General features: G+C 42.8%; 1 protein-coding gene and 1 long non-coding RNA gene across 6 annotated transcripts in view; one reads left to right on the top strand and one right to left on the bottom strand.

The window, feature by feature from the left end:
* Nucleotides 1–18,836, top strand: part of LOC110260976 — a 42,964-nt gene extending 24,128 nt beyond the window's left edge. The window contains exons 3-5 of the long non-coding RNA XR_002344624.1: nt 7,578–7,663; nt 17,475–17,626; nt 18,702–18,836. This is a non-coding gene — a long non-coding RNA (uncharacterized LOC110260976). The remainder of the gene's footprint in view (nt 1–7,577; nt 7,664–17,474; nt 17,627–18,701) is intronic.
* Nucleotides 12,992–26,990, bottom strand: part of DPY19L3 (dpy-19 like 3 (C. elegans)) — a 79,373-nt gene continuing 65,374 nt past the window's right edge. For 4 of the 5 annotated variants that reach the window (XM_021094265.1, XM_021094267.1, XM_021094268.1 and 1 more), the window contains 3 exons: nt 20,337–20,469; nt 18,743–18,901; nt 13,579–16,723 (listed from right to left, as the gene is read on the bottom strand). In XM_021094265.1, coding sequence (XP_020949924.1) covers nt 16,562–16,723; nt 18,743–18,901; nt 20,337–20,469 — 454 coding nt within the window. In that variant the 3' untranslated portion in view covers nt 13,579–16,561. Of the gene's footprint in view, nt 16,724–18,742; nt 18,902–20,336; nt 20,470–26,990 lie in introns of all 5 variants that reach the window. The other variant, XM_021094264.1, reaches the window with a different exon arrangement.

The following is a 26,990-nucleotide window of genomic DNA, read 5'->3' as shown; positions in this document are numbered from 1 at the left end:
AAACAACCGAAAGCGAAGGAAAGTGGCTCTTGGAGAATGAATTGAGAGGAAGGCTTTATAAAATGAAAAGCACCTCACAAGCACCTTGGAATCAAATCTGTACTGCTGCCATGGAGATGAGGTCCGAGGGAAGATCCATCAAGTGCAAGGGGCAAAGGCAGAGGAAAAACATGATTAGATGATGGATGTGAGAGCCGACAGTAATGATGCAGCCCAGAGTGGGTTTTCCCGAAGAGAACGGAACAAATGCAACAAAACCGAATTTATAGATAAGTAACAAAACCAAATTTATAGCTAAAGTAGAAGGATGACTGTAATTTGTACACTAAAAAGATTCTCTTACTATAACAAGACAAGTCAGTATAAAGCCATCAGGACCAAGACAAATCCTTTAAGCATCAGGGCAGGATAAGGTCAGCTTAACAGGGGAAATTTTAGGTTGGCTGCAGGCTTTCCTCCAAAACTCAAGATGCCAAAAAATAATGGAACAATTGTTTCGCGAATGTGTGGTGAGGAAAAGCCTTTGAGCTAAGAACGTGCAAATGCTTCTTCAGGTTTGTGCTTTAGTTGATGTGATACTTAGTAAAAGGACAATCAAAATAAAGAGCCTAGGACCATGAAGAATGAAGGCTGTGGTGAGCTTGGAATCCAAATCAACAAAATTGTTAGGTTAACATGACTGGCAATTCTGGCCATCAACCAGAATTTACTTATTACACTGGTACTATTCTTCCACTATGTTGCTTATGCAATAAATGTAAGAGATCACAAAAATCTCAGCTGGTGCCAGCAGAAGTCATGGAAGCAGAGAGCATCGGAAAGGACTGTGGCGGCTTCATTTTTGTCTGCAAGGGGAATGTCTTAGCCTGTAACAAAATGCCACGGATGGGGTAGCTTATAAACAGCAAACATTTCTTTCTCATGGTCTTAGAGATACAAAGGCTAAGATCAGATGCCAGCAGGGCCAGGCGAAGGTGCTTTTCTGGGTCACAGACTTCTTGCCATGTCCTCACGTGGGGCAGGGACTAGGGAGCTCTGTGGGGTCTCTTATGATAGCCTTAGTCCCATTCCTGAGGGCTCCACCCTTGTGACCTAATCGCCTCCTAAAGGGTTGGGATTTTTTTTTTTTTTTTTTTTTTTTTTGGTCTTTGTAGGGCTGTACCCACAGCACATGGAAGTTCCCAGGCTAAGGGTTGAATCGAAGCTGCAGCCGCAGCAATACCAGATCTGAGCTGTGTCGCAGCCTACACTGTCGCTCATGGCAACACCGGATCCTTAACCCTCTGAGCAGAACCAGGGATCAAACCTGCGTCTTCATGGATACTAGTCCAGTTAGTTACCACTGAGCCACAATGGGAACTCCTGGGGGTTTGGATTTTAACATATGAATTGGGGGGACACATTTATACCATAGCAGGGAATCAAGAAATAATATTTTAAAAATTTATTTTCTTTTAGCCACACCCAATGCATGTGGAAGTTCCCGGGCAAGGGACCAAACCAGAGCCACAGCAGTGACCCAAGCCACTGCAGTAACAATGCCAGATCCTTAACCCGATGGGCTTCGAGGGAACTTCAGCCCATGACCATTCTATCCTTGTATGTTGGAGTGGGCCAATAGCTTTGGAGGTGGCGGAAAGAATTTGACGTTTGGTTCTTAAGTCTCTGGGTGGAGAGAGTGCTTCCTTCCACCCAATTTGGAAATTCCTCTGCAATACCTATAAATCCTGGATTTTAAGCCTGATGTCATGATAGGATGGAGCATTTGGATATTACTCTTGGTCAGAGATGTGTAGGCATATATTGCTTGTAGGGAAGAAGGATGGTCTAAATATTTAGAGATGAGAAAGACAGACTCTGATAATCTTTAGTTTGCCAGTATTTCCACTTCTCCCCCTTTCCCGGCTCATTGCAGGTGCACTTTGGAGCCCCCTAGTGGTTGAGTAAGAAGTGAGCAGAAGAGTCATATATCAAGCCTGAGCTTTTTTTAAAAAATTTTATTGTTATTAAAGTATACTTGATTTACAGTGTTGTGCAAATTTCTGCTGTACAGCAGAATGACACAGTCATGTGTGTGTGTGTGTATTCTTTTTCTCATACTATCTTCTGTCATGTTCTATCCCAAGAGACTGGATATAATTTCCTGTGCTGTACAGTAGGACGTCATTGCTTATCCATTCTAAAGGTACTAGTTTGCATCTGCCAACCCCAAACTCCCAGTCCATCCCACTTCCTCCTCCCTCCCCCTTGGTAACCACAAATCTGTTCTCTATGTCTGTGAGTTTGTTTCTCTTTTGTAGATAGGCACCCTTATATTCATTGCAGCGCTATTCACAATAGCCAAGACATGAAAACAACCTAAATGTCCATGGACAGATGAACAGATTAAGAAGATGTGGTACATACATACACTGGAATATTACTCAGCTGTAAAAAAGAACTAAGTAATGCTATTTGTAGAAACATGGATACAACTGAAGATTCTCATACTAAGTGAAGTAAGTCAGAAAGAGAAAGACAAATACTATATGATATAACTTATACGTGAAATCTAAAACAGGCCAGAGCTTTTTTAGTTTGTTTTTTGTTTTTATTTTCTTTATGGCCGCACCTGCCACATATGGAGGTTTCCAGGCTAGGGGTCGAATCGGAGCTGTGGCTGAGGCTTGTGCCACAACCACGGCAACATGGGATCCAAGCTGCATCTGTGACCTATGCCACAGCTTTCGGCAGCACTGGATCTGTAACCCACTGAGCGAGGCCAGGGATCGAACCCACATCCTCACGGACACTGTGTTGGGGTTCTTAATGCATTGAGCCACAGATGGGAACTCCTAGAGCTTTTAATTACTGGTGCAAGACTCCCCGGAGCCATTGCTTCCTCCATGGTAGTGACCTCCCCACCAGGGGCTGCTTCGTCAGCCTGTCCAGGAGGGAGAACAGCATGATGGAAACCCCCACTCACCCCACACACCTCACGGCTTTAAGCTGCGGAGATTTTAGGGCTGTTTGCAGCAGAATCAAGCCTATCCTGGAGACACAGAAATGGGAAGGGAACGTTTCACTTGTATAAAATCGCCTTGCCCTCCGTCTCCCTGTTTTGGGGGCTCAAATCCTCGTGAATGCCAGGGAGGAATCAGCACAGTACTGAGTACGTCCTGGATGCCCAGGAGGTGGTTTTCAATTGATGGGTGGACGTCATAGATTTCATGCTAGAAATTTGCTTCCATTGGGCCTATAATGTCTCCACGCAGCTATTATTAGAACATAAATTGGAACAGACTGCTCTGTAGTGACAGGAATATGAAAGTTGGTAACTTAGAGGCACTTCATTTGGAAATGCTTTGGACAGCTCCCCTTCAAGGTAGTCCAGCAAGAGAGTTTTAAGGAAAGATGAGCACGGGGAAAGCAGACATGACAAGTTGAAAACGCTGCTGCCAGAAGTACTCTGAGGGGAATCCCTGCCCTCGCAGTATTTACTGCGTGATGAGTGTTGAAGGGAGGCAGCTGCTTTTTAGCCTCAGTATCCCATGACTTGGTGTTCTTACAGACCAGAGAAGGAGCCTAGTAAGGCCACGGGGGATTAAATTGTTGGGTGGAGAGCAGGTCAAGCTTAAAGGCATTCGCTTTTGTAGTGACTCCTCTTTACAAAACATGGTTCAGTGAGTTCAGAATCCAACTGCCCTGGCTCGTGGAGGTACAGGTTCGATCCCTGACCCGGTGCAGTGGGTTAAAGGATCTGGCATTGCCACAGCTGTGGCTTGGGTCACAGCCGAAGCTTGGATTCCATCCCTGGCCCAGGAACTTCCATATGCTCTGGGTGCAGCCATAAAAAAAAGAATGTATATATAAATTGTCACAATACTGTAAATCAACTCTACTTTAATAAAAAAGTAAAAATAAAAAATAGAAAACAAGGCAGAATTCACTCATTCAAAAAAGAATATATATATATATATATATATAACTGAATCGCTTTGCTGTACATCAGAAACGAACTCAACATTGTAAATCAACTATTCTTGAATACAATTGTTTTAAAAAGGGGGCAAATATTCGAAATGGTTTTTGTGGAAAGCCAGGCACACAATAGAATTTCTGGGCCTGGTGGTGGGCCCGGAGAAGCTTAGGAATCATGGCTTTAGGGTAGAATCAGAGGCCTCTGTCAGATATAATGAGGTTATTATTCATTTTTTTGAATGGTAATTTTCAGGTGTGTTTTTTTTTGTTTGTTTGTTTGTTTGTCTTGTTAGGGCTGAACCCACGGCATGTGGAAGTTCCCAGGCTAGGGTCCAATTGGAGCTACAGCTGCTGGCCTACACTACAGCCATAGCGACACCAGATCTGAGCCACGTCTGTGACCTATATCACAGCTCACGGCAATGCTGGATCCTCAACCCACTGAGTGAGCTCAGGGATTGATCTCGTGTCCTCACGGACACTCATCGGGTTCATTACTGCTGAGCCACGACGGGAACTCCTGAATGGACATTTTTAATGATGCTGTGATGGGCATTCTAGCCCTCCTGCAGTCTTTCCCTGACTCTTTGGGGGGCATATGTTCACTCAGCGCATGAGGGGTTATTATGTGCCAGACACTCTTTATTCATTAAGCAATTTTTATTGGGTGTCTAATTGATGCCAGGCATTCTGGACATGGTCCGAGTGGGGTCCTGGAAAGTAAGTGAGTAAACAAAATGGTAATGCAGACTCGAACGGGTAGGAAGGCAGGAGGGATGGGGTGAGGAGGTTCGTGTAGGTCAGGGGTCCGGGCAGCCTAATGACAAGGAGTTCTGGAAGCAGAGGCTAGAGCAGTGAACAGGATAAAGGTTTTGCCCGCCTGAAACATCCGTTCTCGTGGAAGCAATAGGAAAGACAAGCAGAATCAGAACCATAGGTGCCAATAGATGGTAGGCGGGAGAATGTGAGTGAGGAGGGCACGGCTGGCATAGGAGGTGCTATCTGAGCAGAGTGGATTCGAGAGAGGGAGGGGTCGCATGCCGAGAGGATGGCAGGGGGTGGCAGCTGGAGATGCTCTGAATGGGACCATGCTGGGAGCGTGCTAGTCGTGGCCAGGGCTCTGGGAAGTTAGATTTGCTCCTTGCTGATGGCCCCAAGTATTTCAAAATAGTCACAGAGGAGTTCCCTCGTCTCAGCAGGTTAAGGATCTGGTGTTGTCACTGCGGTGGCTCGGGTTGCTGCCATGGTGAGGGTTCAGTCCCTGGGCTGGGAACTTTCCATACGCTGCAGGTGCAGCCAGGAAAAAAAAAATAGTCAGGGAGTTAAAAAGGAGGGGGGTGGGGCAAGGTGTCTATTAATAGATGGTGTAGCCACACCAGGGGTAAACATTTTATTCCATGGGGTGAAAAGAATAATTACACAAGCCCAACTCCCTTTTAAGAAGTGTCAAAATTGCGTGAATAACAGCAGTAAATATTAGGTGTTTACTCCATGCCTGGATGGTTGTAGGAGCTTTAAATTATGAACTAATTTAATCCTTTCAGACCTTATGAGATGAGACTATTGATTTAATCTATTTACAGTTCAGAAACTGAGACACAGATTCCTGTGTTTGTGTTTCTCTTCCAAGGTCATGCTGCTGTCAAGTATGGATGCTGGTGTAGACGCTTTCGTTATTGTTCTGCCTGCTTCCAGATCCCCTGCAAGGATATGAGAAAATACTAGCAAATGATAAGCATTAGGATTTCAGTTTAATGGAGTGGGTTATATATGTGAAGGGGAAATTAATTTCAAATATCATAATGTATCCAGTACTATTAAATTGTGGTAGTCTTGGAATTCCCGTCATGCCTCAGCAGAAACGAACCCGACTGGTATTCATGAGGATGCAGGTTCAATCCCTGGCCTCGCTCCGTGGATTAAGGATCTGGCATTGCCACAAGCTGTGGCATAGGTTGCAGAAGCGGCTCGGATCTGCTGTCGCTGTGGCCGGCAGCTGTAGCTTCAATTTCACCCCTAGCCTGGGAACTTCTATGTTAGTTGAGGGACAGCTTGGTTGTTCCCAAGTATTGGCAATTATGAATACAGTTGTCACAGAAGTGGATACAGGAGTTCCCATTGTTCCTGAGTGGGTTAAGAACCCGACACAGTGTCCGTGAGGATTCGAGTTCGATCCATAGCCTTAATGTGGGGTAAGGATCTGGCGTGGCTGCAAGCTGCAGTGTAGGTCACAGATGTGGCTCAGATCCAGTGTTGCTGTGGCTGTGATGTAGCCCGGTAGCTGTAGCTCTGATTTGACCCCTAGCTTGGGAACTTCCATATGCCTCGGCTGTGGCCCTTTAAAAAAAAAAAAAGAAAGAAAGAAAGAAATGCAGTGTCTTGTGCTACTCGTCTACACTGGAAAGATATGTCAGCCATCCTCTGGGAGCTAGGGGAGGGACCTCTGTGTCCTCATCTGCACCTGCCTGGACTGGAGTCCCTGTCACGCTGAATTGGGAGGTGGGGGGAGGGAGGCAACAGGCTGTGGTTCAAATGCCACAGACTTCTACTCTTTTTTTTTGGGGGGGGTGTCTTTTCTAGGGCTGCACCCGGGGCATATGGAGGTTCCCAGGGTAGGGGTCTAGTCAGAGCTGTAGCCACTGGCCTACGGCACAGCCAAAGCAATGCGGGATCCAAGCCCCACTGCAACCTACATCACAGCTCACTGCAATGCCAGATCCTTAACCCACTGAGCGAGGCCAGGGATCGAACCTGCAACCTCATGGTTCCTAGTCAGATTCGTTTCTGCTGCGCCACGACGGGAACTCCTTCCATGTTCTTATTTCTCCTCCCACCCACTTGGAACCCTCTTCCCTCCAGTCTTGGAGGGAATAGTGGCCTCCGTCCTGTCTTTCAAATCCTAGCCTAAGTGCCATCTCCTCAGAGAAGCCTTTCTGAGCATTTAAAACCAAGTACCCACCTAATTTTAATTCTCTTTGAACATTTGGCATTTTCTTGTATCGTCCTTCGTGGTCGTCTACACTGTGATATGACGTTTAATGAGACCATGGACCGTGTCTGTCTTGTACACGAATGTGTTCCCAGTGCCCACGGGTCTCGATAAATATTAATTGAGTCCATTTAATCACTGGGACATTAGATTAAGACTTACCTGAAGGCCTAAGATGCTAATAAATTCCTTTTATGGTTTAAGCCAATTTGAGCGGGGTTTGCTCTCAACCTGAAACTTCCTGAATGGCACACTGTTTTTTTTTTTTGTTTTTGTTTTCTCTTAGAGGAGTTTTTATAACTCTGTCTAAAGCATGTTATCACAGCGATTTTCTCTCCGTACAACAGGATTTTTTTTTTTTTTTCCTTTTTTGGCCGCCCTGTGGCACATGGAGTTCCCCGGCCAAGGATCAGATCCGAGTGGCAGTTTTGACCTATGGTGGATCCTTAACCCACTGTGCAGGGTGGGGGGTGGTTGAACCTGTAGCACGGCACTCCAGAGACCCTGTCAGTACCCTTGCATCACAGCAGGAACTCCAAGATATATATATATCCAATATGTATATATGTGTGTATATGTATGTGTGTGTGTGTATATATATATATATATAATTTTTTTTTTTTTGCAGGGTATAGAGAATTTATTCAAAGTCTGATACAGACTGGCCAAACCACCTTCTACGAAGCGGACAGGAAAAAAGAGCCTACAGAAAAGGTAGGAGTTGTTATAAAATTGCCTTAATTCCACTCTCTCTGCGTTACAAGCCGGGGGTGGGCAGTGGACTGCCGTGCTGTGTGCTCCATGCAATCGTGGGCCTCTAATTGCTGTCATCAAAATGTACATCTGTGTCACCGTAAAAAACTGCATTTGCTGCTTGTGTCTCACGTCTTACAACAGGTATAAATTTGTAAATATTTACACCCGTGTTCCTCCCCGCCTAGAAACTGGAGGTCCGGGCCCCGAGGCAGGCCGGCCAGCACAAGGTCCGGGCAGGGAGCCCCTCTCCAAGATATTTTTATTCATGTTTATATCATGGGACCTTCCCCATCCTTAGGGCGCACCCGGTCATAGAGTAGAGGCTCAGTAAATTCTCATGGAAGGAATCACTGAGCTGACTGATGACATAGGGAAGGTTGTGTTCACAACCCACGAGGCTCTTACAGGTACTCAGATTTTCTATCAAGCAAAACTGCTGTCCACCAAGAGCAAGTTAGCCATACCGTGGGTCCTCTGCTAATGGTCTTGTGCGTTAATTATCCCTAACTGTCAATCATCCTCGTTCATTATCAATAATCCCCAAATACTTTCCAGGCCAGAGAGAGAAACTGGCATGAGATCAGGTGTTGCTAAAAAAAAAAAAAAAAAAAAAAAAAAAAGGCAATAAAATCTGAGTGAGCACAACCTATGTAAATAATCTTAGTAGCAGTGATAAGAAAGATAATTGTTCACAGGTGTCATATCCTGGGCTTGAGGGGGAGGAAATACACCTTTTTTTTTTTTTAGCAAGAGGAAATGCTAATCGTTTCATTCAATTTATGAGCCTTAATTAGCACACTGCTGTTGTAATTGCTGAAATCATGTTCCTTTCCTGCTTTCCCTCTCTTGAGCAGATTCCTACACCATCAGACACTTCTACTTTCTTTGTGAATATGTGCATTTTGGCAGGGCTTTGACATTTATCAGTAATGATGATGTTGCTTCAAAAACATGCCATCAGTCGGCTTCTCAGTCTTTGTCTATGGCTTATTTCTCTCACACACACACTCAGATACAGACACAAACACACCTCTCTTTGTGGTGCAAATACGTAACTCAGAAATTACTAAAAAGCTGGTTTTCTTATAAGCTGGTCTCATTAATCTCCAAGTCCCTAAATTTTGTTTTGTTTTGATCTATAAAGATAATTTCTATAGCACTACAGCCAAATAGTTCACATAAAATTACTCAGGACTCTTGGGATCTGTCTGACTCACATAACTTTGTTCTTCAAAATTTCTCCTTGACAGTCTTATTTTGATGATGATGGTGATAATATCCTGTATCTTCCACCTCTTTTTCTTACCATGTACACAATGTCTTAGGCCTGGTGCTTTAAATGTTATCTTATTTATCCACCTAATGTCTCTATAGGTAGATTATTAACCCTCTGTTTACAAAAACAGAAACCAAAGCTAGGAGTATATATATTGTTTAAAATCATATATGCCCGAGTTCCTGTCATGGTGCAGTGGAAATGAATCCAACTAGGAACCATGAGGTTGCAGGTTTGATCCCTGGCCTTGCTCAGTGGGTTAAGGATCCAGTGTTGCCATGAGCTGTGGTGTAGGTCACAGACGTGGCTCGGATCTGGTGTTGCTGTGGCTGTGGTGTAGGCCAGCAGCTGTAGCTCCAATATGACCCCTACCCTGGGAACCTCCATATGCTGTGGGTGTGGCCCTGAAAAGCAAAAGCAAAAAAAAAAAAAAAAAAAAAAAAAAATCATATATGCCCATTCCCTTTCTTCTCTTTGTGAGGCTTCAGTTACTCTAACAGGATAAAGTGAGATGTTCTAATATACATCTCAGGCTATTTCCTTTTTCATCTTATCTTCCTTTATGTTTTGATCTCCTGGTGTTTTCTTCTAACCAATCATCCAGTTGATCAATTCTCTCTTCAGCTGTGTCTAACTTGCTAGTTCATCCTTCATTGAGTACTTAATTTATTACAGTTCTCAATTCTAGTATTTACATTTTGTACTTTATTTTATAGTTTTCAGTTCACCTAAATTCTCCATCTTGTCACTTAATTTCTTGAATAAGCATAGTTATTTTGAAAGTCTGTGTTTTAAATTCCAATATCTAAGTAGACTGTGGCTCTGGTTCTAGTTAGTTTCAGTTTCAGTCTTGCTTTTTATTATTCCTAGTTATTTTTTTTAGGATATAAAAATTTTTTAATGACTTTTTTATTTTTTCCATTATAGCTGGTTTACAGTGTTCTGTCAGTTTTCTACTGTACGGCAAAGTGACCCAGTCACACATACATATATACATTCTTTTTCTCCCATTATCCTCCATCATACTCCATCATAAGTGACTAGATATAGTTCCCAGTGCTGTGTAGCAGGATCTCGTTTTTTATCTATTCCAAAGGCAACAGTTTGCATCTATTAACCCCAAATTCCCAGTCTATCCCACTCCCTCCCCCTCCCTCTTGGCCACAAGTCTGTTCTCCAAGTCCATGAGTTTCTGTGGAAAGGTTCATTTGTGCCATATATTAGATTCCAAGTGTGTGATACCATATGGTATTTGTCTTTCTCTTTCTGACTGACCTCACTTAGTATGGGGGTCTCTGATTCCATCCATGTTGCTGCAAATGACATTATTTTGTTCTTTTTAATGGCTGAGTAGTACTCTATTGTGCATATATGTACCACATCTTCTTAATCCATTCATTTGTCAGTGAACATTTAGGTTGTTTCCATGTCTTGGCTATTGTGAACATGCAATGAACATGTGGGTGCATGTGTCTTTTTCAAGGAAAGTTTTGTCTGGATATATGCCCAAGAGTGGGATTGCTGGGTCATATGGTAGTTCTATATTTAGTTTTATGAGGTACCTCCATAATTTTTTCCATAGTGGTTGGAGCAATTTACATTCCCACCAACAGTGTAGGAGGGTTCTCTTTTCTCCACATCCTCTCCAGCATTTGATACTTGTGGACTTATTAATGATGGCTATTCTGACTGGTGTGAGGTGGTATCTCATAGTAGTTTTGATTTGCATCTAATAATCGGTGCTGTTGAGCATTTTTTCATGTACTTGTTGGCCATCTGTATATCTTCTTTGAAGAAATACTATTCAGGTCTTTTGCCCATTTTTCAATTGGTTTTTTTTTTTTTTTTGAGAGTATGTAAAAAAATATAATTTGAGGCCATGAATAAGGTTATCATCCTCCATAGCAGGTTTATATTTGCTTTTGACAGAAAGTTAAGAGTCTTTAGGAGTTCCCATCATGGCTCAGTGGTTAACAAACCCGACTAGGAACCGTGAGTTTGAGGGTTTGATCCCTGGCCTTGCTCAGTGGGTTAAGGATCCGGTGTTGCCGTGAGCTGTGGTGTGGGTCGCAGACGAGGCTCGGATCCCGCGTTGCTGTGGCTGTGGCTACAGCTCTGGTTAGACCCCTAGCCCCGGAACTTCCGTATGCTGTGCGAGCGGCCCTAGAAAAGGCAAAAAGACACACACACACACACAAAAAAAAAAAACCCCAAAATTGATCCTTTAACTCCCTGAGCAAGGCAGGGCTGGAACCAGCATCCTCAAGTATACTAGTCAGATTCTTGACCCGCCAAGCCACAAGAGGAACTCCTTCATTAGTCTTTCTAAAAGACCCTGCATTTTTTTTTCAGGTGTGGGGAGTATATTTATTATTTCTACTATTTCCCCAGAGAACTGATTTCTGTTCTTGTAAATTTTCATCTTCCTAGTTTCCTGGTTTGTTAGTTTTGATTTCTCTTTTTCTCTATACAAAAAATTCCAACCTAGCTAACACTATATAAACTCATGGCCCATCTTGTTTCATCTATTCCCCAGAATTATTTTGATGTAAACCCTGTACATATAATTCCATCTGAAAATGAATATTTTCATTTTCAGATGGAATATATCTAGTCTAAAAGGACCTAAAAAAATAACAATGTTCATATCACACCTATATTTACAATTGTCTTTAATATCACCACTGTTCAAAGGATTCTATTACAGTAGAGTTGGGGGATAAGACCAGAGCCAAGTTCAAGCTGCCATCGCCCCGGACTCTTCCCAGCTGTAATGGCATGGCTTTCAAACTCTATCAACTCACAGTAAGAAAGGAAACTTATACTGAGCAAGGATATCTGCATGTATAACTGCACCAAATATTTCAAAAACCCTACTTCCGTTTACCACATTGTCTGTTCTCTCTCTTCCCTTTCCTTCTCTCCCCCTCCTCCCTCTCAACCAAAAAAATGTTGGTTGCTTCCCACTGAACTGATTTTACATTACAGCTGTTATCCGCACTTTGAAGAACAATCCTATAAAGCAAATGTCTCAATATTAAATTAAGTGAAAAGGTATGAGATGAGTTTCAGATACCTTTTCTGAAAGGAGGGGCAGGGAAATAGCATTTCATCTAACATGTGCCTGGTGTCACAGGTCAAACCATTACATGTTCCGTCCATTCATATCCTGAGTCTCTCACATATCTATATTGTTGGCCGTTCTTCATTTGCTAGAGCCCATTCTAGTGGAGTGTACTTAATAGCTTAAGTGTGAGTACTCTGAACTGTATTCTTATAAAGTCAGTACAGAATGTTTGAGATCCCACTGCCACTTTCTTATATTGGGAAGTATGTCTTCCTGACCATTTCTGCTTGCAATTTCTGTATCTTCTGTGTTGAACAACTTAATAGTCAAGCACATTTGTTATCTATACACACTTAGCAACAATGTGGACCACCACCCATTTTCCTGAGTTACTAAAGACAGAATTTAATCAAGAAGTAGAAGCAGGATGCAAACTATTACACTTAAAATGGATAAGCGGTGAGGTCCTACTGTACAGCACAGGGAACTGTGTCCCATCACTGGCGATAGACCACGATGCAAAATAACAGAAGAAAAAGAATGTATATATACGTATGAGTGGGTCACTTTGCCCTACAGCAGAAATTAACAGAACACTGTAAATCAACTACCTTAATTAAAAAAAAAAAAAAAAAAAAAAAAAAGCAGAAACAATTCCAAAGGTCAAACCAGCAGCACAGCCACTTCTCTCTTTGAGGATAAATTCCACTTGCAGCCTTCTCTTTAGGAATCTTAACTATAGACTCGAGGTTCAAGTGAAGCAAATAACCAGCCATCAAACCAATTTCTGTGAAAAAATAAACTCCTTCAGCATTAACAAGTATAATTAAGACCTTGCCCCCATCCATCTTTAGTGACTCTACTTTATTTAGCACATATTTAGTAGACCTTAATAAGCCAGTTCCTTGGTTTTTGACCTTCAAAGAAATGAAAGACACCCGTCTTAACTTAAAAGAGCTTTATTTAGTACATAATCATACAGTTCAGTACAACAAATTATAAAGGTTCTTTGTAAGATCCATAGGATGGTAAGGACAGAAAATCAATTGCTGCAAGAAAGTATAAGCCACTTTCTCATCTCAAAAGCTTTCTTCCATGAACAGATAAGCACTCTCTTCTAGGCCAAAAGCTTGTCATACATAAAGGATCTGGGAGTAGTATATTGGCCAAGATATATGATCTTAGAACATTTTCCCTTCCTATTAATCCCAAGGTTTAAATGAAAATTTAAAAATGGAGTATTTTGGTTAATTCTGATAGGTTTGGGCCAAAGGTGAGCTAAAATTGGTACAAGGATCATGTGGAAAATCAGAAAAAACATTTTTAGTTAATTGTAAAGATGCAGACCAGATGAACTATCTACCTGTGTCCTTGCTGACAACACTCACCCAACACACACACACACACACACACACACACTTATCTAGTTGATCTCACAAAGGTCAAGAAAATCATCTTTAAATGGACAAACAAATGGCCTAAATAATACCTAATTATGCTCCTGGCTAATACATCTTAAATAAATCCCTATTTTTTTTAAGTCTGTAATAAAGCAATTGGAACCTTCTAACTCTAGGACAGTCTCTATTAGCCACTGTGATCAGTATCAGTAGTTGGTCATTTAAGGAAGTAAAGTGGGGAATCCTAACTTCAAATGTACATTCATCTGCTCATGTTTGATATAAAGCTTTTCCTTTGCATAAGGGTCTAATGACTGCAGTTCTATTCTTGCAGAAGTCATACCAATAATATGATGTGGTACATACATTACATTACACATACATTGGAATACCTCATGATCAGTCTAGATTTTTCAAAAGGTGAAATGAGTACTTAAATCTGTGAAGCAATCTAAGTTCAGAAATTTTCTTGAATTTTATGTTCTCCCAATATTTTACAATTTTCCTAAGCACACCTAATTTAAAAGCAGTTTTTTATCAGCAGCAACCTTTATCAGATTTTACCAAAGCATTCAAGGTAATTTTCGCAGGAATGACCCTTTCTTTTTAGGCCCAAATGTCCAGGGTTTCTGTTGAATTGTGTATTGACAACAGGAAGCAGGGCATGTGCAGAGAAGTCTGGTGCGAGCAGAGAACTCAAGGGAGGGACAGAGGTGTGTGGGAATGTCAGGGAGCAGCCCGGGAAGGCTGGCTGATGGGAGGGACGCTGTGAGTCGGGTAAATAAAGGTTAATTAAGAGCACTTGTTGTACTTAGAGGTGCTTCTGAATGCTAATGCTGAAGCAAAATCAAGTCGTTTTTCTGCCCACAAAATACAGCCATCATTGGCGGCTCTCACCAAATACTAGCACAGCCATTGAGGTCCGTGCGGCAGGCAGCTCAGGCCGCAGGTCACTTGCTTTGGCTTGGCAGAGAGCCAGAGGTCAGTTGCTTTTCCTCTCTTTCCTTCATACTCCACTTATTAGAAGGTCATAAAGGAGAATACTGACGCACACAAAAAAATATTTAACATGATTCGCTAAGAGATTTGGTCATTAGGAAATAACAATGCCTACCATACACGGTCACAGTGTTTTGGAAAGAGTGTATGCATGGATTCTATCTTGCAAGATTTTTTTGGCACTTTGTATTTTACACCAATGACAGGACACGATGTTTTGGCAAAAAGTGGTACCTAAACTATGAAAAAATGATTACTGTGATGTCATTAATGCAGTGATGATGAGCATAAAAATTTACGTATGTTTCTTGTATATTGAAACTCCAAATACCCAAACCCTCAGATTAATGCATATGGGTATATTTAAAATAAATTGAAATATATCTGAGAATAGAGGGTTTTTAAAAACATAACTAGATGATCTAACATGTTGTACCTTACATGTGCTTGGTTTCAGTTAGAGTAAGGCACTCACTGAGGGATGGGCTGACTCGTGCTGTCAGCTACAACAGGCATGCATCATTACTGGCTTAATTAAAGGTTGAGCGCTGATTAAAATGTTTTACTACTGTATTATCCTAAACTGCAGTGGTCTCCAACCTTATTAAGGGATATAAGAAAAATATAATTCAGGAGTTTCAGCTGCAATTTAATAACCTAGCTACTGTGAATCTTTTATTTAATAAGTTTCAATAAAAGCCAAGTAGCCTTGAATCCAACACAACAGTGTAAAAGTTCTTTCAGAGTACTACTTAATAAGTAGTAGCTGAATATAAAATCATTTGACATGATACATACCCATCTTCGGGCCTACAGTAATTTACTTCAGTGTAACTGCAAGGAGAAACAGGTAAGTCATTTTCAAATGGCACCAACAGAGGTGAAAGTTAATTTCATTAGCCATCTTGATTCAATTAAATACACAAGATGCTTTTATCAGCAACTTTTACATGTCCCCATCATTAGAAATTAATTATAAAAGCAATTATAAAATTTTTTTGAGCAGGTACAAGGTGTACATAATCCTCTTTGCTGTTTATAAATAAGCAATGACTTAGAGGCACTTGGTTACCTTTGAGTAAGAAAAAGAATAACCCACCAGGGCCCTCATGGTAAGATTGGAGACCACATATCAAACTTGGTATGAAAATGCTCTCTGCCAAAAATATTGTATTAGTGAGTTAGTTAAGATACAACATTTAAAAAATAGTAATAAGACTTTGCAAGTTCTAGGCTGTAAAAAATACAAAGGCTAAAAACAAAAAGTTTACAAAACTTTGCAAACTCAGTAAATTTGAATGAGTAAGAAATAAAGAAAAATTCTCTTGATGCAGGATAGGTTAAATAGTATCAACAGGTTTTAAAATAACAACACTAAACAGTAACACATTCTACACTCTGCTGCTTTAAGGACTTACAATCTGGACCTTGTAACACTCTTCTGTGTCCAGCATTGAAACATGCATGCACATGCACGTGTACACACACACACACAAAGACACATACTACTGACATGCTACACACTGCATTTCAGACAGAACACAACCAAAAAATTTTAGATACATACAAAGACCTAACATGATTTTTTTTTTCAAATTATTAAAAGCATGATGGTCGGAAAAGATTATAAAATTTTTAGGCGAAACAGGACAATAAAGAGCTTTTTAAAAAGCCACCAGTTGGTCTTCCCTAGTGAAATAATATTAAATAGTTTGATGATGCAGCCCCTCAATTCGATCTAACTACAGCTATCTTAAGTCAATTAAAAATCAGAAGTATTTCCAATCCTGAACAGGCTCTGGATTTCCAACATGATAGGCAGCTGTTCAGGCTACATGTGGGACACTTACTGTCCTTCCCACAACAAAATTCTAGATCGCTTTCGAAAGTTAAACACACTTAAGCCAGAGAACATTAACACAACAAGACAAAAAAAAAGACGTACGTCTGTATAAGCTACTTTCAAAGATGGTCACGCTTGTGTAAACATTTGTAGACTTCATCATATCACAGCTTTAAGGTACGGGCTATCTAATTACAAATGAAACGCTATCTAGCGAGTTTCATTACGATAGTTTCACGTATCAAAAATAGAAATTGGATGGGAAGCTCTGTTACTTGTTTCTGGATAGCTTGTAAACATGGAATGTTTTGTTCTGAAACACTCTAGTGAAGTATGCTGTGTAGGGGGGCAGGTTTCTTTTTATCTCTTCGCAGAAGCGAGGGTGGCCTGCAAGTTTCAAATCCGGGTCATTCTCTCCTGGGCCATCCATCATCTAAGGCCAAAACAAAACCACACACAGTTTGGAAAGAAAACAACAGAAGGAGGAATGGGTATTGGGTTTCTTAAGAATGCTACGTGAGTGACCTTGAATTGAATGACTTCAAGGTCAATGGCTGCCCGGAGACCTTCCGGTCCATCCCTTGCCCCTTCAGAAGGGTACGTCCAGGCTGAAGAGGAGAGGGCAATGTTCCCCTTTAAATGGCAGGCCAGATCTCAGTCTCCTTGTTCTGGGGAACACACGACACCAGTCCTCCCATAAAAATGAAATACAGAGGGAGTTCCCGTCATGGTGCAGTGGTTAATGAATCCAACTAGGAACCGTGAGGTTGCGGGTTTGGTCCCTGGCCCTGCTCAGTGGGTTAAGGATTCAGCGTTGCCGTGAGCTGTGGTGTAGGTCGCAGACGCGGCTTGGATCCCGTGTTGCTGTGGCTGTGGTGTAGGCTGGTGGCTACCGCTCCGATTGGACCCCTAGCCTGGGAACCTCCATATGCCAAGGGAGCGGCCCTAGAAAAGGCAAAAAGACAAAAAAAAAAAATAAATAAATAAGAAAGAAATACAGAGAAGAACTACTATGACCAGAGAGAGTTCTTCAACTCATTTGATGGCCTCATTCGAAAAAGGTACACACACAAAGCAAAAGTGAAGTGCATGTACTGGATCTGTACCTCCTCCAAATTCAAGACAGTGAGGAACAGTTATTTTCCTTGGGTAAAAATCAAGTCTCATGTTCTTTTTCCCCTCAGCTTTACTGAAGCATGACTGACAAATAAAACTGTATGAGTTTAGGGCGCAGAGTCTGCTGGTCGGATACACACACACGGCGAATGATTACGTCCATCCGCTCACCGGTGCCTTCCTACTGGTCAAAGGGGACAGGCCTGCACGTCCACGACAAGTGAGTCCCGGGCTCTGACAGACGGCGTGGTGACGGGTTTAGAACACTGTATTCCACACATGGGATCTGCTAAGAGACTAGATCTTAAGCGTTCAGAATCTCAAAGTCTAGTCAGCTTTTTTTTGGTTTAAAGACATAGACTAGGTGTATCATTTTCCCTGCTTCATTTTAGAAATATCTGTCAGCGTTTATGCCAGTAGTTACAACACATACCACCTCCAAAAGGTGACAATCTTCTGCTTGCTCTATTTGAGACGTGGCATAGCTCCCCAAACAATTTCCTCAGCGGGGGGAAAGGAGAAATAGCGTGTTTTCCTGCTCTGGCGTGTGAGACGCGCTGTAGAAAGCCATGTCTGTGCAGGCGCGCCAGTGGACCAAGAGGGCCGGCCCAGGAGGGAGTGTGGGGAGGGGAGTGGGTTCCCAGCACCAAGACTGGGAGGGGGAGGGGGGCCCCTCCGCACCCCGCCATCATAGCTATGCCTACAAGCCAAAAGGAAGCTTAGGAGCAGCGGTTTTTAAAAGGATGAGTTTTAAAATTTACTTTAAACTTTAAAAAGTGGTGTTTTTTGTTTTGTTTTATTTTTGTCTTTTCTTGGGCCGCTCTCTTGCCATATGGAGGTTCCCAGGGAAGGGGTCGAATTGGAGCTGTAGCCACCGGCCTACACCAAAGCCACAGCAATGTGGGATCCAAGCAGCGTCTGCGACCTACCCCAGAGCTCACGGCCACGCTGGATCCTTAACCCACTGAGCAGGGCCAGGGATCAAACCCGCAACCTCATGGTTCCTAGTCAGATTCGTTAACCACTGACCCACAACAGGAACTCCTAAAAAGTTTTAAATAAATTTTACGCCCGTGCCTCATAACACAGTCCAGCCAAAGACAGTGCTGCTGTGTTTGCTGTCAAGTTGGGAACTACCGCTCCCCTCCCATTTCTCTCGTGGGCAAGTCACTGATGTGCCAAGGTAGGGTCCTGCAGAGTGCAAGGGACTGGAATGCTTGATCTGGAATGTAACTCTGCAGATACAAAGCTATTCACATGCCTTCCGACTCACTCAGGAATGCTCTCCCCCACAGGAGACGCCCCACACGTGGACATGTGGCAGGACCGAGCTTACGTGGCCGTTGGCGACATCCAGCAGGTCCCGCAACCGGCAGCCCCTGCGGTGCCTGCGCTCGTAGCAGATGCTGTCTTCCAGGATCACGTAGTCGGTGCCAAAGGACCTTAGGAGGGCGTGTACTTCCTCTGGAGGCCTCTTTGCGTATATCTGATAAACCTTCAAAATTAGGAGATAAAAAATGGAATATAGCAAATGCTGCTCAACTGTCAGGAAGTTCGTCAAGGACCATCTATTGACGTCGCCTCCCACGGGAGTTGAATCTGATCATAGAGACTTCGCTGCACTTTGGGCCTGGTAAGCCAAGTACCCTTTATTCCTCTAGTAACCCGGGGCCATCTGGAACACTTGGGCCAACTGAAAGAATCCCCATTTTAGCAAGAATCTTAGTTCAGATGACTTTCATATAAAAAATGGGTACTCAGTAAAAATCATCTGCTTTTAGTTTAAATCTCACCCCCCCAAATACTTAACAATTTTTCAGCTATCAAGATTAAGAAGTGACTGATAGAAAACATTAAAAAGTTTGGTAGGAGTTACCCTGTGGTGCAGTGGATTAAAAATCTGACCGCAGCAGCTTGGGTTGCTGTGGAGGCAGGAATTCAACCCCCAGCCCCATGCAGTGGCTTAGAGGATCCTCTGTTGCCACAGCTGTGGCTTGGATTCAATCCCTGGCCTGGGAACGTCCATGTGCCAAGTTTGAAATCACTGTTAGGACTAAGACAGGTACCCTTCTGTACTCCTGACTGGAATGTAAATTGGTATAATTCAGACAGATGTAATAATTCTACCTCAATGACAAATGCCCTTGCCCTGTGACTCAGCAGTTTTACTCTAAGAGTCTGATGTACAGATACACACTTTGTACCCGTGCAGAGTGATGAATATACAGATTTATCATCTGGAACATTGTTTATGTAATTGCAGAAGAAAGGGAAACAACCTAAATGGTTAAACAGAATTTGCTAATCTGCATAATAAAATACTATGCAGCTTTAAAAATAACAAGGAAGCTGTTGATATCCAATACAGAATGATCTCCATAGAATGAAATATTAAGTGTCAAAAAAAGCAAGATGTAGTATGTTAGTTCTTTTGTAAAAAGTGGGACAAGAACATGAATGTGTGTGTGTATGTGCGTGTGTGTACATAAAATTTCCTGGTTAACATTATTTGCCTCCTGGGAGTGAAACCAATAGCTGGAAGACAGGAGTGGGATGGAGCCATTTCACTGTGTACCCTTTTGTATGTTCTGAACTTTGAACTGTGTGGCTAGGTCACGTATTCTCCCCCCCCACCAAAATGGTCCATGAGAAATGTGACTCCTCTACTCCTTTTCCTTCTCTCTCCAGTTCAAAGCTCTGAGGGCTCTGTCCTCAGATGCTCTTTCTGTACATCTCAAGGCACTGTCCTCTCAGTTACTTTGCTAGCCCAGAGGATCATAAGGCCTAAACAGCACGCCTTCACGAGATGGGGGGGCGCCAAGGTCAGACGCCGGGGACAGCCCTGTGCGCGCCCCTCCACCTTGCCCTTACAGAGCCTCCACGCAGCAGGAACCCAACTTTCCCAAATGTGAGCCCGGAGGGACCCTCACCGCTCTGGTTCGCTCTCTCAGGCTGTTGTCCTCGTAGTGCGGGTGGTTGGTTAAGGTCCTTCCCGTGCACAGCTTGACGCCAGCCAGCAACTGCATGCTCCCGGCAAACACAGCCTTTCTTGGCGTGTTAGAGCTAAAAGATGTTTAGAGTCTGCATTAAGCCCACAGCTACCCTTCCACAAAGACAGTCATGACACTCTCAAGATCACCCAGCGATGTAGGTGTGATCTGCTGTTGACAATGATTAGGAAGCTTCCAATTTTCTGTTTTGATGGGTTTACTCTTGAAATGCATTGTCTTAGGATGTGGGTATCTTCTATGTCTTCTAGGCTAAAACCTACAATGCTCTCCTGCTCTTGTTCCAGAGGGTCCAATTCTAACAAGAGAGGCCTCAGCAGACTGCCAGTGCTTTGGTATGAAACAACTAAAGGGCTGCCTAGAGTAAAACAAATTATAAAGCTAGGAACTGCAGCTGGTCATGAGTCAGTTCCAAAGGTTTTTGGTTAAAACAAAGAAGATGATAGGTATCACTAAAAATTATTGTTCAGAAAAAAAAACTAGTAAAAACAAAAGAACATGAAAAGAAGATTCTGAAATAGCAAATAGCTTCTTACTAAATATGAAGATGTACAACACTTCTGATGGAGACGCAGAGGCATTTTATGTATTCTTTTCCTTTAGTCCTGATTATGAAAGATTGCCTGCATCGTAAGGAGTATGGGGCATTCAGATATTAAATTATGATCTTGCCTGCCATCCACCACCACACTGTGGTTCTCTGCCTCCCCATGGGGTGTGAGGGGCAGGGACGGAGGGCCAAGGAAAGGCTTCCTGATTGCAGTGAAAGCATTTCTCTTTTGCCCCCTGGGAAAAAAGATTCCTAGTAGTTGATTTCATTTCCTTCCTTTTTTTTAAAAACCTGGAAGCCACCTGCAAATCAACAAGGTGTCCTTTTATTACGAAGCACTTCAGAGCCCTTCAGTATGGATAGTGCTCAATACAGAATGTCCCCGAGGCCCCCTAAGAATACCGCAAGAAACGCCTATTGTTCGTGTGTTGAGAAAGGAGTCTGTGGCTGCTGGGGAAGTTAACATGATGGAGATTGTTTTGGGAGGAAGTCTAACTGAAATCGTTAGAAGTCAGCATACTCTGCAGCAAAAGCCCGAGCAGGCTGTTCTCGATGGTTCTGGAGCTCAGGGCACGACCTGCTCTGGTGCTCAAGCTTCTATTCAAACACGCCACGAGGATGTTCTGCTTACTCCAATTTAACGTTAAGATTACAGCGTGAATGCCATCCAACAAAGGCCTTAGCACGTCTACAAGCAAGGCAGCCTATGGTTTAAGCCGAAACATTTACAAATAATTTACTTTTGAAAAATGCAAGACTTTTCTAACATGGACACTCTCATTCACTTGCATTCCGATTAAGTTCTCTTAAGGGAGGAGAAAAGTGGAGAGAAATTAGAATGAGCACACAAAGAAAGATACACAATGTGCACCCTCTCCTATTCCTGCTGGAGCCCAGCAGGAGAAAGCTGCAAGTGAGTGTGGCTGTGCTTCACAGGATGTCACCATTCTGACAACCAGATCCAGGAACACAAGCATGAGCAGATGTCTGCTGTGTCCCCCTGGACCAGCAAGTCACAGGGAATTCATGGTCAGGGAAATAGGAGGGTTTACATGAAGAGGTGACGGTGCACAGAGCTCCTTAGTGAAACGTTTTCACAAAACTTCAGTTGAATTCAATACTTACTAACTGCTGAGTCTGTGCCATCTACATCGTGCTGCCTCATTCACAGTCCCCCGTAATTGCTAAAGAGAGTAACGACTGGACGGGGAAATCAAAGATGCCGTCATTTCTCCAAACCAGTCTTCTTCCCTCTGTAGAATCGTAACTGGCACAAACCATTCCACTGCAATACGTTATACAGAACCATCAGGAATGAATGCCACCATGTGGCTGTCCTTGGATCCTCTGGACCAAAGAGATCTGCTGCATGCAGGGCGACGATGAGCCTGGTCTCCAGGTCTGGCAAAGCATGAGGCAGAGGCAAGAGGAATGGGGAGAGAAAACCACCCTGGTCTGTACGCTCTTACTGCCTGAGAGCACCAGAGTGGTCTTCTCCACGAACAACAGATCCAGCAGCCCAGCTGACAGTATCCATTCAAATCTCTAGACTGTCTCAGCATCATCACTTTTGAATACATAACAGGATTCAGCATCGGGGGATCTGATCTGGCACAATTAGAGGGCTGGTTCTAATTGTGCAGAGACAGATGACTGGCCTGTTATCTATTCCTGGCTAACGACCAAGCTTCCGTCCTCCTTCCCAGACTGTAATTAGCACACTTAAAACAGGGGTTAAAATGTCAAAACTCCTAAACTGCTTGCTGGCGAGTTATAAGGTTATTCTGCATTCAGCTGAAAGTTGTTACTGAGGAACTGCTATGTGCTGGGCTGGCAAATGTGGCACGCCCTGTCTTCATGAAGCTTACCAGCTAATCCAGCCAGACTCAGCTCACTACCAGCAAACACTTCAAAACCAACCTGTCATTAGTCCACCACACACTGACACATGATTTCCGTACGCCTGTGGCTATGCTGGAAACGAAACACATCAGACATAGTACAATCAGGGTCAATCCTGCCTCTCTCTTCTGCAACCTCTAAAAGCACCTGCTGTCCCCTGTCACTTGGGGGAGGCGGGGGGCACGGTCCCCAGGGCGGCAGCAGCCATCACCAGGCCAGCAAGTCATGTCACATGACTACCTAGAGGAGGTGAGGAAAAAAATAGAATAAAACTCCTTCAGTTGCGATAAGGGTTAATGTTTGGCCTCAGGAGTAAAGAGTCAGAAAGTGTATAAGAAATATAACCCCTCTCGACTGCTCATGCTTCAACCCTCTGGATTCTTAACAGTCTTTTGCTAAGGTCCTTGGTTTTACTTTAAAGTAGCAAAACACAAGCACCCTAATGCCTATAAAATGGATATAAGATTTGTTTGAAAACAACTGACTTTCAAGCATAGTAGAGATACTGTTTATTTACTTGATTCTGTTTGACTTGGTTTTAAATGCTAGCCCTACGGTAAATCTGAGCTATGTCGTTGCTCCCTTAAACACTGACATTTGCCCGTAAAGCAAATGCAAACGTAAAATAAATGAGCAAAGTGAAGTGGGGGGAAAAAAATCACACATTTTCTAAACTTTAAAAACCTAAATTTGTGGCATTTTACATTTTCTGTAGAAAACTCAGCAAGTAAAAAAAGGGCTTCTTTGTCCTTAAATGACAATGGGCAGGATGACAGACGTAATGATGGCTCTTCTTCCTGCACAGATACTTCTGCTGACACAGTCTGTGGTCTGTGTCTAAAATAGCTCGTGTGCGCTTAACCACTGAATGGCACTTCTCTATTAGAGAAAAACAAAGCAATTTTTACCAATGTTTGAACAAATGATGTATAAAATGAAAGAATAATTTGTTTTTATAGCTCTCTGCCAAGCTCCGCAGCAGGCTGCCCAACCTGCAAACAATTTCTTCTGTAAGAAATGTCACTAAATAATGACAAGGACTCACAGGTCAAACGGATTTACATTATATAATTTAAATGTCATTCCAGGAAGACCTGATGGCATTTTGAACAAATAATCTCATTTATTTTTGAAGCTCTAAGCTTCAACAAGTTAATTACTGTTGAACTAATGGGTAAACTGAGCATTATAACGTGCGAACATGTGCTTTATCTACGCTTCAAAAATTTATAGAATTGTGCAAATGCTCCAAAATGAGGCATTAAATATAAAAGAGGCTTATGAGCATTTAAGGTCTGAACTTAACCTACATCGTATTTAAAATATACGGTAATTTTTCTGCTTTGATTAAATGTGAAGGAGGTTTGGTCCGTTTTCTCAGGCCCATTGAGAAAATACTGCACAAGCAGGCTTCTTGACTGGAAAGAGGCTATTTCTAGTGAAAATCTCCTAAAGCCAAGTAGTTGAAACGTCACACCTCAAAACAGTCAGAGCTATAGTCTCTCTTAATTATTACAAAGAAGTGTTTCAGGAACCACAAATGAAACACTCCAAGGACTCAAGGGAACGAGGTATCAACGACCAACTGCTGTGACATTTGGCCTTGCTGAAGTAAACTGTGCTTTCTAATCACACATAAAATCGATACAAGTACCAGCCTGGGTTTTGCTGAGAGAGATACCAGAAAGTAAAAAAACAGAAACAAAACATCATCAGCTAAAGGGGTTACTGTGAACATCCGCATTTAAATCTGGTGCAAAGGCAGGCACACTGCAGCTCAGTACACCATGGAAGGCAGGCCGCCAGCCCCCGGAACACCCAGGCCAGGGCGTGGAAGGCACGCGGAGGGATGGCGCCCCTGTTCCCACATGGAAGACTCCGTGGCCTGGCTGCCACAACGTCCCCTGGCTGCCTAAAGGGGAATTTAATCTCCAAGCACCAAGCATCAAGCACCAGCAGCGAGCACGCCTTGGAGACTGGGAGATGGCAGAAGCTTCTTCCTGACGCTTTACACAAGAGCTGCCCTGTGCCAAAATGGAGAGTCGCTTGCATCCCCTAGAGCTTTTGCGGGTCACTGTCTCCTGTCCCGGAGGACAGGCAGCTGTCCTGTAAGGGAAGCTGTGCCCCTGCCCCAACAGATGCTGTCACAACCACCCTGGCAGAGGACAGATGTGTGTCTCACTTGGGCTGCGTGAGAATGGAAGCCGGCAGGATGGAGAGCAGGCAGCCCTCACTGACGGTGCAAGTGGGCACCACGGGGCTGGCTCCTGCCTTCGGGGGCTTCAAACAGACTTTCCAATACCTTCTATGTATTCTCAGGCCACAGCCTCTTCCCCAGCACGGCTCAAACCTACTAATAAAGCAGCAGAGTGACAGCAGAAGGCCATATTTTTACCTTTTAAAAAAAGGAGAAATCAGGGCAGGTTAAAAGAATAATAAGTGCTTTCACTTGTGTTTGGAACTGAAGCCTACAGACCAGAGCTGATTTAAATGTTGATTTAAACAGAGAGATTTTGTGTCTAAACAGACCCTATTTTGGCATACATTCATCATCACTTAAGCTTATTTCACAAACATGCCTAGCAGCTATTTTTGCAAAAACAACAATTTGGATTTGAAGACTTTGAAGGGAAAACAGGCAAGATGAGATCACAATGGAACCAATTTGGGGGAACAATACAAATCCTTCAGTTGCTGAGGATTTTTAAAAAGTGAAAAGAGCAAGTCTCCATACGGGGAGAAGAGCCCTTAGTAAGAGGAGATTGTGAGAACAAAGACCACTTCCCCCAGTGGGAGAAATAACAGACTAACACACTGTCTGCGTCACACCTGGGGTAAGCGTGCGTCCATGACTTTTCAGGACCAGAAATGTTACTTTCAATAACTTTTGGTGAGCAAAATGCATGAGAATGAAGGCATTACACTACATACAACCAGTTGACACAACCAAAGAAAGCTGGGGCTCTGCTAGAATAAACTTTTAATGACGCTACAATGAATTCTTAAAAGACTGGGGGGCCGTGGGGGGATGTTCTTAATGAGCCAAGTGGATCCAGAAGATCTGCCACCTTTGCGACTCCACCAGGGTGAGTGCCCTTCCACTATTCATATCGATGGTGCAATTTAAAAAGAGAAAATATCAGCCTCACCTTCAGAAGCACACGTCAAAAATTTCTAGTTGACTATACCTAATGCAAAAGTAATTAGCTTTTCTTCATATGAATGACCTTCTTTTTCCCTTACGCAAATAAAAACTGAAGGAATTATTTACGCTGCAATTGTCTGCCATGATTTAAAGTGAAATAAATAAAGACGAAGCACTGCTTCATACTCTCAGCTCTGGAAATCATACTCACTGCATCTAGTCAAACCCAGTCCAACACAGGGGCCACAGCCACATATGTATTTTTGGTATAAATCTATAAAATCCATGTATTGTCCCCAAGAGACCTAAGCTCTCAAACATTTACCATCTCTTAATACACAAGCTGTACTGGTTAGTAAACATTAGTCATGAGAGAGTGCCAATACGGCTACTAAAATTCCAAGTGATGAAGACAACACAGCCGATCCTTTCAGAAGATGTCACACAAGATTTGCAGCATCTATTTACGTGTGAATCACTACGCGGCTGCTTTTTGGATAGAAAATAGGGCAATACAGTATCACAGGACACAGGAATGCTGCTCTGGGTGGCAAAGTTTATTTTTGCTGGCGGGAGGCAGGTTTCATTAACAGTGCTTTGAAGGACACCAATCTCATGCTGATGCCGAATGCTGAGGCAAAGCCAACAACAGTGCAGGCAAAAATAAAAACCCATCTAATGTGAAATCACTGTCAGCTTCAGAGAGGAAAAGTTCTGGTTTTCATGTTTCAAATTTTCTCTAGGCCTAAGCTTAGGCAGGATGTTTGGTTAAAACAGAGTCTGCCCTGAGCCAGGTGGACTCTAATTAACTGGAGTTTACAGCATAATTTAAAAATGATTAATAAGAAAAGAGTATTTTATGTGTCAGTATTAATAGAAAATTTGAATGGTATTAAACCAAAAGAAATGATAAAGATAAAAGTGGACACAGAACGTAAACTTTTGTTCCATGGTTGTCACTGGTTTGAAACGCCTCCTC

The sequence above is a fragment of the Sus scrofa genome, chromosome 6 (genome assembly GCF_000003025.6).
Source record: "Sus scrofa isolate TJ Tabasco breed Duroc chromosome 6, Sscrofa11.1, whole genome shotgun sequence".
Classification (NCBI taxonomy): Eukaryota; Metazoa; Chordata; class Mammalia; order Artiodactyla; family Suidae; genus Sus; species Sus scrofa.
The sequence above is the reverse complement of the archived record's forward strand: the minus strand, read 5'-3'. Positions and strand labels throughout refer to the sequence as shown.